Source organism: Sinocyclocheilus rhinocerous, unplaced genomic scaffold, assembly GCF_001515625.1.
Source record: "Sinocyclocheilus rhinocerous isolate Xijiao unplaced genomic scaffold, SAMN03320098_v1.1 scaffold3354, whole genome shotgun sequence".
Lineage (NCBI taxonomy): Eukaryota > Metazoa > Chordata > Actinopteri > Cypriniformes > Cyprinidae > Sinocyclocheilus > Sinocyclocheilus rhinocerous.
Window position 1 is genome coordinate 848 of NW_015664987.1, and position 12,539 is coordinate 13,386.

Sequence of the window (12,539 nt, forward strand, 5' to 3'; positions counted from 1 at the left end):
ACACACACACATCAGTTACAGATCACCAGACAAAACACACAACACACACGCATCAGTTACAGATCACCAGATAACACACACACACACAACAGACACACATCAGTTACAGATCAACAGACAACACACACACACACATCAGTTACAGATCAACAGACAACACACACACACACATCAGTTACAGATCAACAGACAACAAACTGTGCTCTGTAACAAACGCATGCAGCATGCTGTGTATTTCTTTGAATAATGTTACATGTTATTCCCATCTTAAGTCATGAGGAGCTACAACAAAAATATTTATATAGCAATAAATGATGTATATTATATTATTTTATTTCAGTAAATAATCTTTTTTTAAATAATTGAAGATAATAAATAGACCTACAGCATTTTTATTTTTTATAATTGAAAAACCACATATGCGTTAGCATATCTTGGAGTTTCATGTATTGTACGTTTAATATGCCAATTATTCTTTTGATAATAATAATAATAATAATGCATTTTATTTGTAATGCACTTTTCTTAAAAAAAGCGCTACAGTAAAACTAAAACACAAAAAGAACAATACAAAAATACAAGAATTAATTAATAACAACCTTAAACAAATGGACAGAATTTTAGGTAGACTATAAAAACGACGGTTACACCATTTTATACTCTCAGTGTATGTACCATGGTAAGGACGAGGCGTTTTGTCCTTAATAATCGTCTCTATTGTGGAGTTATTGTCTGTATATTGACCCTGTGCAAACGTACAGATTTGATACTCTTGGTGACACAGAGTAACAATAGCAAGCACATAATAATATTATCAGATGAATGGTTTACCAGGTTGATGAATCGGTGAAGGTTGATAAAATCCGCAGAGGTGTCGAAGAGCCCATGAATGATGATCACCGGTTTATACGCGACACACACACACAACACACACACCGCGACCAGCGACCACACACACGCACCCTTCATCATAACAATAACAATCAAACAAAACCACGTCTTATTTAGATAAAAATGTTTACAATAAAATCAAAACAATACGGTCAGAAGTAATCCAAAGGGCGCTCCTGTATGTGAGTTTCGCTGTGCGCTCGGCTCCTTCTATCATATTTAGACCGATATGCATCTGTTTGTGTTGCTTCCGGTTAGAACATCAACACAAGCGTTCGCTACGTCATATCCTTGCCCAGTTGTCATAACATTTAGCTTTGACTATATTCACAAGTGTCATGTAAATACATTTGCAAACCATGCTTCTGAATTTGAGGTGGACACCTCTCAAGCGATTGGACCATGTATGAAACAAAATAATTATGCAAGTTATTATGCAAGTCTAGTCAGATTATATTGTCTAAAATGAGTAACCTATGTTACTAGCTACAGTTTTCATCATGTAATCTGTAATCAGTAACAGACTATAATTTGTAAGTAATCTACCCAGCTCTGCCATTTAAAAATCTGAATTACATACACACACACACACACACACATTGGGTTTTCATGTTTTATGGGGACATTCACATACAGGTTTATATACTGTACCGACTGTATTTCTATCCCCTTACCCTACCCCTCACACTAGACTTTCTGCATTTTTCCTAAAAAAAAAAAAAAAAACTTCACTTAGTATGATTTCTAAGATGTTTACCACAGGAGGAGCAAAAAATGTCAACAAAATCAAGAGATTGATTAGACAATTTAGACTGTATCTATTAATGCACTGTAGATTTTATTATTAAGCAAAGCAAATTATTTGCTAAAATATCCTAAACATTAACAAGAGCGCACAGTTTATTTGTGAACAGACGCGTGAGGAGTGTGTTTGTTCCTGTTGCACTCATCAAAATCTAAATTTGTTTATATTTACAAAATAAAATGAAGGTGGCCAGTGAAAACATTGGACATATTTTCTTTGTACTTTAGTCAATTAAATAAAAGTTAGAGAATTAACATATCACAGATTCTTGATTTAATTGCATTTACATTTAAAACATCCCAACTTTTCTGTTATTGGAGTTGTACTCAGTTATCAAGAGCGTGAGCTAAAGTGCCATGTTAAGCGAGAGCACTTTTAAGGGGGCTGACGTGGCTCTAGGGGAGAGCTGGGAGTAACTGATCACATGTGATCTGCATTACATAATCAGATTCCACAAATTAAGTGCTTGTAATTAGATTAAATTACATTTTAAAATACTTGTAATCAGACTACAGTTATTAATTTATTTGATTACATGCCTACATATTATTCACACAATAACAATAAATTATTCAGAATGTATTGATTCTCCCTAATTCCTCTTTTTCATCTTTTAAATGTTTCTTTCTAAAATAGCCTACAGCTTAAATACTCTTAAAAAGTCTTCCAGTACTATGAACATTCACACAATAGTCATTAGTCAGGATTTGCACAGCATTTGACCAACGGATTTACAAAAATCATTTCAGATTTAAGAAGTATTTCAACACTGCATCAACTACTGATGAACACATTAATGTTTATTTGAATTATCATTCATTTAACAATCCATTACTATGTCGTTAGACTTTCAAACACTTTAAAATCCACAAATTAATGTTATTTATTTACACGTAATGCAGGCATTTCCAAACTTTTTGGTAATCTGAAACTCTTTCACCTAATATATTTACTTGGATTCCCATGAAATCTTCAAAAAAAATATTTGAATAATTATCACATTTGCATGTATGGAGGAATATTCCTCCGTATGCATGTTCATGGTTCTCTGATGTTGGTTAATGGTCACATGACAAGCAGGTAAACAAATAAAATGTTATTTTAATTTTTTATAATTTAATTATTAGCTTTTCATTAAACTCACAACCCCCCTGCAGTACTTTTACAAACCTTTGGGAAACCTTCACATAATGTAATGTTTAATGCACTGAATATTGTTAATTACAACAAATGGGATGTTTTCTTACACTTTGTATCATATCAATATGGCAAGATTGTCCAATTTAAATCAAAGCGATAAACAAGTTATGTCTAAAGTAATCTAAAAGTAGTCCGAAAGTAGTTTGATTATATTACCTGAAATGTGTACTGTAATGGATTACGTTACTAACTACAATGTTTGTCATGTAATTTGGAATCAGTAACGGTGTTGTGCCGAGTTCTGACCCCCGCCAGATTATTACCCCCCTAGTAACGTAGGTTTAGGGATAGGAGTGGGGGAGAGGTTAGGATTAGGCAATCAGGTAGTGATTTCAATGAGGGGGGTAATCATTTGGCAGGGGGTTAAAAATGGGCATAACAACAAATTACAGTTTCGGATTACAAGTAATCTACCCAGCTCTGCATGCCAGGACACTCAAAACTAGGGCTTTCCTCGACGCAGTAGGCCATGCAGGACCTGACAGCATCAGTAACAGGTCCGGAAACCATTTCGGCAAAGCTAGCAGCACTTACTCCTTGTCCTCCCTGATTTTGTACAGCAATTGGTGCAGAACGTTCACTGTGAGAAATGTATATTTGCACATTTCCAGCCAGCAGTGAGCGAGCGAAAGCTAAAAAAGCTAATTATGTGGAAGACTATACTATACTGCAGTAGGTAGCACTTCAACATTAATACTGAACCAAAACCAGTTAGCACAACATTTATAATCGAAAGGGTTTAATAATTGTATTTGGTTATGGTTAGAGCCATGATTATGGACAGAAGATATAGCTCGTGAGAAAGTGGTAATTGCTTCCATATGAAATGGTTTGCAACTTTCTTGAGAACAAAACAACCTAACTGCTTTATATAGTCAAACAGAATGAGGGACATTTGGAGAACTCTGGCAAAGGTTTCTACAAGAAAACCCATTTGTTACCACTGTACTCAATTTATTACCAGAAAACAAACTTTTTTTTTTTCCAGGACATAATGAGCAACAGACATCTCCCATATATTTAAATAGTAACAATAACTGATTTTGTAACACAATCAGTGATTTCACACAAATATATAAATGTGTGAGTTAAATATTTGGTCACTTCCTGACAAAGCCCACATTTAATGAGGAAGAAGTGTACATCAAGTCAAACTGCTGGTATGTAACAGGTCACACAAAATCAGACTTATTTGAAACTCATGCATGCTGTAGAGGGACCCAAATGCACAAAATGAGATAATTTCATATTTTAAACGCCTTTAAGTTTGGTATTACATTAGATTACTGGTTTAAGCTTTCATTGCTGTTCTTAAAATACCAAAAATAGAGATGTATTTCTTATTAGCAAATGGTCCATCATACATCTGCATCTCAGGTGTTCAAATGCGCTGTACTTCATGCAAGCTTCCATGAAGACCATTCATTTAACAAAGCCTGGCACTTCCAGGAGTACATTCTGTTCACCACATATTAAAGGCTGTGTTCCTGAAGCTGCCGCAATGCTGGAGTAGAGTGTTAAAACCACTTCTGAATGTCTAGACGGTGCTATACTGTGGGCTGAAATAACTCCTGGAGATCATGAAGCGATCGTTCCAATGTGAGAGCCAGCTTCTCCGCGTTGGTTTCCTCACAGCAGTTGAAGGCAGTGATGGAGAAATGGACGTGATCCTGCTGTGGATTGTAACAGACTGCATAGCCGTCAGGAACCAGCGGTCCAAAACACATCACACTGTCTGTGTTGGCGGGCACCTGTGAGGAAGATGCAACATGCAAGTGCTTTTAACTTTATGATCTTCTCAACGTTTAGGCCTGCTGTGTAAACTGAACAATTTAAATGGGCGTGGAACGCTTTGGAAAGGCCGAGGGTGGGAAGCAAATGTGACGCACATATGCTGAAAAGTGAAGCCAAAACAATACTGGCTGCAGTATAGGTCAAACACCTCACCCTCTCCATGTAAACGAATGGGACCTGAGCAAAAGTATGTATGAATATATGAGTGAGTGAATGAGTGAGTGAATGAATGAATGAGCGAATAAATGAGTGAATGAATGAGTGAATGAATGAATGAATGAATAGTTTTTTTAGACATTTTATGAATGAATAAATTTTTCCCAAATATGGTTTCTGTCATTTTAGGTAGTTCTCATCACACTGATGTATGTTGAAGTGTTCATTTATCTAATAAGACCTTGATGCCACGGCTCCACTTCAGGTTTACTACTTTGCAGACTCTGGCTTCAAATAACATCATCCACGCCAGATGACAGCTGCCATATCTGGGATAGTTTGGCTTCATTTGTCATTTTTACAGTCTATGCTGAGAAGAGGGTAACAAGCCACAACACAACAGACCTGCAATGCACCCAAGATGGGGATGAATTAAGAGGAGGGATGTAACGATATCAAAAACGATATGAAGTCCATGATATGGTATTTAAAGGTCAGGTACAACAAGTCAATTCACTTTCTGACTTAAGTTTTCTTAGTTAATAACATGTGTTGGAGCTGTTGATTTTGAAAGCTCAAAGTGCATTAAATAGAATAATTAAACTTTAAAATGTACAAAATACCCCCCCCCAATTCTTCATTTGTCTTATATATACATATATATACACACACACAAATATACACACACATATACATATATACATACATACAGTATCTCACAGAAGTGAGTACACCCCTCACATTTTTGTAAATATTTTATTATATCTTTTCATGTGACAACACTGAAGAAATGACACTTTGCTACAATGTAAAGTAGTGAGTGTACAGCTTGTATAACAGTGTAAATTTGCTGTCCCCTCAAAATAACTCAACACACAGCCATTAATGTCTAAACCACTGGCCACAAAAGTGAGTACACCCCAAAGTGAAAATGTCCAAACAAAAGTGTTGCGTTTATAATTTTGTTCAGTGTATATATGTGTATATATATTTTTTTTAATTTGTCTTAAAGGGGACTCAACCCTCTTTTTATTTGTGATATACTGTCTCAGTCTAAATTACATGAACACTGGTGTTTTAATAAGCCAAACAAATTAGAATATAATAATAATAATAATAATAACAACGACGGTAATAGCCATATATTGCAAAACAATTGCACTGTAAAATAAATGAAAATTAATATTTCATAGGTATATTATTTTTGCTTTACACTACAGTAGGGAAATTACAATACTTCTTTCCTAATTTCTACACTTGAAAGAGATATTTTGAATTTGGACTGCATTTAAACCGCTAGCTGTCAGCAATTCATACTGCACTTTTAAGCTTTTATTTTGACGGAAACGGCAGTAGAGCTTTTATTTTGAAGGAAAACTCCAGCTTCAGTGAAAACAGGCTTACAAAAACAAAAACGCGTCTCACTACAAATCTAGTGAAACGCTGTAATCATCTGCCGTGAAAATAAAGCCTAACTGGTGTCTGTTGTGTTCTGAAACGCACGCTAAACTCACAGCAGTGCAATAAACAAGTTGACTGCATTCATTCAGTGTGAACGAGCCGTTCTGACACCAGATCACGAGCTGATCGTCTGAACGAAGTGCAGCTTCGCTTTAAAACACACAACGAAAACAGACTTGATGAAGGGATGAAGCCATACTGTGCTTTCAGTTTCAGTTCGTTTGACAGATACTGTGCCAGAACATAATGGCCCAAAACACAACTTTAAAGACCTTTTACGTTAGAACAAGAAGTTTAAATATATTTTAAAAACTACACTTTTTCTATCGTTTCATATCGTCATTTGACCACGATAATATCGAGACAGTTTTTGCTATCGAGATATCACAATATTCATATCGTTACATCCCTAAGTGAAGAGACATGAACCCTACAACTCCCAAGCATCTTCTATTCTGTGACGTTCCTTCAGTTTTGGCTTTCAAACCAGAAGAATGAAATGTTTGCACTGTTATTATATAATTTTGGTGCTAACATTCATGCCGAAATGGTTATGATCTGAGAATAACTTAAAGGGGTCATGAACTGCCTCTGTGTTTTATGTTGTACTGTTCTCTGAGGTAGGGATAGGTATTTTTGGCAATTTCTCATTTTGATCATCGATAGGTTTCAAAAATGAGTAATCGAGTACTGGCATGGCCGTAATGGAGATAATGAAAATATCTGAAGACTGTTATGAAAATGAATGTTAAAAATATGACATGAAAACCTGTCTATGAAAACATGAACACATGATTAGAACACTGTTAGATTATGATTATGATGCAGCAATGTTATTAAAAAAAGAGAATAGCTGCCTGAGGTGAAGCTGAGTGACTTTATGCCAATAACCTGAAGCCCGTTCTATGACACTTCCTATGATATTAATCAGATAACTTAGATACATAACATAGACGCACAAAAGGATGCAAATGCCATTGAACTTTAAATTACGTTCTATAGTGAGAGAGAGAGAGAGAGCGAGAGAGAGCATAACATAGCACGCTGAAACACAGGCAAGGAAAGCAGACAGAATTTACTAGATTTCACATTCTATAAAGTTCTCATTATAATGCTGTTTATGGCAGATTTGTGCTATATTTTCATCTACATTATCAAGTGATTCCTGAAATCGCCTGTGCGTTTTCTAAGCCATACGAGGTACGAAAACAATTTTAATTGAAGTATGCCTACTGTTGAACAAATATGAAACGCGTCTCACTACAAATCTAGTGAAACGCTGTAATCATCTGCCGTGAAAATAAAGCCTAACTGGTGTCTGTTGTGTTCTGAAACGCACGCTAAACTCACAGCAGTGCAATAAACAAGTTGACTGCATTCATTCAGTGTGAACGAGCCGTTCTGACACCAGATCACGAGCTGATCGTCTGAACGAAGTGCAGCTTCGCTTTAAAACACACAACGAAAACAGACTTGATGAAGGGATGAAGCCATACTGTGCTTTCAGTTTCAGTTCGTTTGACAGATACTGTGCCAGAACATAATGGCCCAAAACACAACTTTAAAGACCTTTTACGTTAGAACAAGAAGTTTAAATATATTTTAAAAACTACACTTTTTCTATCGTTTCATATCGTCATTTGACCACGATAATATCGAGACAGTTTTTGCTATCGAGATATCACAATATTCATATCGTTACATCCCTAAGTGAAGAGACATGAACCCTACAACTCCCAAGCATCTTCTATTCTGTGACGTTCCTTCAGTTTTGGCTTTCAAACCAGAAGAATGAAATGTTTGCACTGTTATTATATAATTTTGGTGCTAACATTCATGCCGAAATGGTTATGATCTGAGAATAACTTAAAGGGGTCATGAACTGCCTCTGTGTTTTATGTTGTACTGTTCTCTGAGGTAGGGATAGGTATTTTTGGCAATTTCTCATTTTGATCATCGATAGGTTTCAAAAATGAGTAATCGAGTACTGGCATGGCCGTAATGGAGATAATGAAAATATCTGAAGACTGTTATGAAAATGAATGTTAAAAATATGACATGAAAACCTGTCTATGAAAACATGAACACATGATTAGAACACTGTTAGATTATGATTATGATGCAGCAATGTTATTAAAAAAAGAGAATAGCTGCCTGAGGTGAAGCTGAGTGACTTTATGCCAATAAACTGAAACCCGTTCTATGATGCTTCCTATGATATTAATCAGATAACTTAGATACATAACATAGACGCACAAAAGGATGCAAATGCCATTGAACTTTAAATTATGTTCTATAGTGAGAGAGAGAGAGAGAGCGAGAGAGAGCATAACATAGCACGCTGAAACACAGGCAAGGAAAGCAGACAGAATTTACTAGATTTCACATTCTATAAAGTTCTCATTATAATGCTGTTTATGGCAGATTTGTGCTATATTTTCATCTACATTATCAAGTAATTCCTGAAATCGCCTGTGCGTTTTCTAAGCCATACGAGGTACGAAAACAATTTTAATTGAAGTATGCCTACTGTTGAACAAATATGACGAAAAAGGCACTGCTCAGTACATCAGTATTAGTACATTAATACATCAGTATTTTTAAAAAAGAAACATGTAAAAGTAATATGACCATCTCAAATAACGCAGTCAATATCGGGCATTGCATTTGAGCATGAAACAAAACTCTGGTAATATGCAGCACATTCAGCAAGTTAATAAATGTTACTATCCCAACACATCCTATATTAGATTAATCAGATATGTAAAGCTAACCCAGACATCACTACGTGACATCGAAGCCATGCTTCTCTCTCTTCTGACGTCTTTTGACCCATGCTGTGGCCAGCTAAACAATCAGAGCTCAGGGTGCCGCCCAAAGCGCTGCTATAACCAATCAGGAATAATCAGGAAAAAACAATTCCACGATCATCGTTTTCATGATCGATCGTCACTATCACGGCAGAGTACTCGAGTACTCGGTCTCGATGGCTGTTGCACATCCCTAATCTGAGGTCTACTTAATGTTATCAAGATTTTTACATCATAAAACATCATTTAGAAATAATAAGGTGTGTTATGTCCTGTTTTTAACCCCTCATCAGAACGCTCTGTTTGAATAGGCGTGGAGGATTGTAGACTCTGAAGTAAATGCCACTGCTGTGATTGGCTAATAGCTGTGTATGATTGACAGCCTACATTCCTCACAGATGCTGTGATTTCGGTCAAAAACGCATAAGTACTCATATCAAACGATCTGTTTAACAGACGGCTTATCCACACTATTACATTACAGAGTAGAACATTCCACAAGCTGTCTTTTTGGCAGACTGCCTTCAATATAAGCTTTTTAGACTAACAAGAAAGTTTTGAGTTCTGACACTTACAGGATGTTTTATAGTACAATGGCAAAAGATCAAGGGAATTTTTGTTTCTCCGTTCTTGACCCCTTTAAGACAGCTTTTGTTTGAATGTAACAAAGTTACCTGTCCTGTTCGGAGTTTCCAGTGAGTGGCAAGTCCATAGGCCGTGTCCATGAAGATTCGGGGCACGCTCAGTCCCTCCTCGATGGCTTGAAGTTTAAGACCCAGCAAGTGGCGGTCTATACCCTGCCCCATCAGCGACTGATCAAAAATGACACTCATTATGCAGTCAACATAAATACGGATCTGGGCAGAGAGTCAGAAGTGTCCATGTTACTCACCTGCTCTGTGAGGATGCTGTACGCATCAACAGCCTCTCTCAGCAGCTGCACCTTGGCTTCTCTCTAAAACACATGCCAACAAACACACACACACACATTTAATGATCAGCGTTGCTTATGAATGTGACATTTCATAAACCAATTTCGGTGTTTGGAGCCTATCTGGTGGCAGAAAATTCACTTTTATCATCTGTCGTTTCTGGATGATGCCAGAGCGTTTTCTACAAGCCTCACCGGTAGTAGGCCAGCTGAATCGCCACCTGGATGAAGGAGTTTGGACTCAGCTTGAGCAGTTTGACAAAATCTTTTCCAAAGCGCTGGAAGTTAAGGTTTCGCCGTAAACAACATCTTCGCCACACTGATGCTCTCGTTTTCTGCAATATATTGAATGAACAACATAGCAGCACCGCATCTAGTGGGTTCAACTGGATAGATTAACAAAAGCATTAAAATGCAATGACACTTACATTGTCGTCGCATTTCGTGCGCCACTGATAAGGCTGCCTGACGGCTGACGCAGACCTAAAATTCGAAAAAAATGTTGACAGCCCTAAGTATTGGGTAAAGTAATTTGTTTATATTACTATAGTTGTTATATTACCTCAGCAGCAACTATAGAATTACCACAACAAATTATTCAAGTACTTTACTATAGCATGGCTCAAAAACACTATAGTATTTACTATAAATTACTATAGTATTTTTTTCATGTGGGTTAATAGCAAGCTAATGTGTGTGCGCCATGAAACAGACCAAACATAGGCTACATCTGTGTTGTACTTAAATTATGCCATTTAATATCGGTTTTCTCTGTTAACTGCATTGGGATACCAGAAAAAGCAGATGTCTTCTGACGGGATCTGGTAAAGAGACTGGATCCAACGTTTTTGGTTTTTCTGACACATTGGAAGAACCTAACACAGTGCTGTGTGTTTTTCAAACATGAACTGTTAACTTGATGCGAGTGCCATAATGTCCAGAAACATCCATCTAACGCAGATGTACATGGAGCAAAAACATTATACTAGCACATATTGAAAACAGAGAAAACAGAGAAGATGCAGAAAGTGTAAATGGGACTAGACAAGGAGGACCTCGCGCTCATGGGGCCGTACTGGCAAGTCTCACAAACTAGATGAAGTAAAGTTGGCAACACTGCTGTAAACTGTAAATGCAACAGAATAGCCCTGCGATAGCAATATGAGTGGTACCACAATACTACTAGGAGACGTTAAGTACTGTATTGCGATAATCCTATCATAACTTTAGTAAATTTAGACTGACAGCTACTGGTCCAAGCTCCTGTGAGCTCAAGACTGGACTACTGCAATGCTACATTTGGCCAACCCCCCAGCTAGCACAGCTAAGCCTCTGCAGCTAAACCAGATTGCAGTGGTGTGTCTGACCTCAAAACCAACCAAAAGAGCCCAAAACAGTGACAGTGGCATTTGAACTCACATATCCAGGTTCTGCTTGGCCATCTCTAGATCCCATTTGATCTCAGAATTGATGTAGAAGTAGAGTTTCTTGGGCATGGGCAGAGGAATCAAAGGAGCTCGCATTCGGTCCGGTTTCTTACTAACAGAGAAAAACATGGCCAATCACTGTTACCACACTACACTCTTTTTAGGCCAGCATCTCACTAGCCAAGAGTCTGTGCATGTGCACCTCTCCTCACAAACCTCCAACAGACAAGGATTCATCAAAAACATTGTAGGAGCGACACCATTAAACAAAAACATTTGGCTAGTGAGATGCTGCCAGACAAAACAATGCGGAGATTAGAAATGCACAGAAGAGTTTGCCTTAAGGCATGATTATTAGGTTTGTAAATACCAGTAATCTAGTACATGATCCAACAACGTGGCTATAGGTGGACCTTCAGCTGTCGCATGTTCATACAAGAGACCCCAAGACCCATCCTCACCAACAACAAACTGAACACAGAACAGAGGGGAAAATAATTAAGTAAAAAACAAATAAACAGATACAGGGGGAAAAACAAATAGGTTAACAATGGAAATGAAGAAAACCTGAAACTGATTAAAGTACTTAAGCGAGATTAATCATGGTTTACTCGTTACTGAATTCAGTTCCAAGCCAACAAAAAAATAAGCTCATGTCTGAATATTAGGTTCGGCAATTTGTGTGGATGACACTCACAGCATAAATTACTGCAACAGCAATATTTACTTGATACAAAATTGTGGAAATGGAAATACAATATGATAATAATAACAACAACAACAATACACAGGGGTTAAAGCAAAAAAAATCCTGAGCCTGAACTTTTTTCCGGGAGTTGGGGGTTGCGGGGGCAGACACATACACAGGGTTATTTGGCAAACAAAAAAATTAACTAACTAGTAACGTATCTGCCATTGCCATTAGCCCTTGACAGGCTCAGACTACAGATTATGGTGGGATATTTGAAACAGCAATAACAAGAAGGTTTACTCACTACAACACATGTAACATTTAGGATGCTTTTGATATCAAGTTTTGCTGGTTAGCTTTGTCCTTGACAGGG

At 37.1% G+C, this 12,539-nt stretch overlaps 1 protein-coding gene across 1 annotated transcript in view; it reads right to left on the reverse strand.

Annotated features, from left to right (window-relative positions):
• Positions 1-3,553: 3,553 nt before the first annotated feature.
• LOC107730541 (carnitine O-acetyltransferase-like) overlaps positions 3,554-12,539 on the reverse strand; it is a 22,068-nt gene continuing 13,082 nt past the window's right edge. Inside the window, exons 9-14 of the mRNA XM_016541396.1 lie at positions 11,846-11,946; positions 11,468-11,587; positions 10,191-10,269; positions 10,010-10,072; positions 9,792-9,929; positions 3,554-4,647 (exon numbers count right to left, since the gene is read on the reverse strand). Coding sequence (XP_016396882.1) covers positions 4,444-4,647; positions 9,792-9,929; positions 10,010-10,072; positions 10,191-10,269; positions 11,468-11,587; positions 11,846-11,946 — 705 coding nt within the window. The 3' untranslated portion in view covers positions 3,554-4,443. The remainder of the gene's footprint in view (positions 4,648-9,791; positions 9,930-10,009; positions 10,073-10,190; positions 10,270-11,467; positions 11,588-11,845; positions 11,947-12,539) is intronic.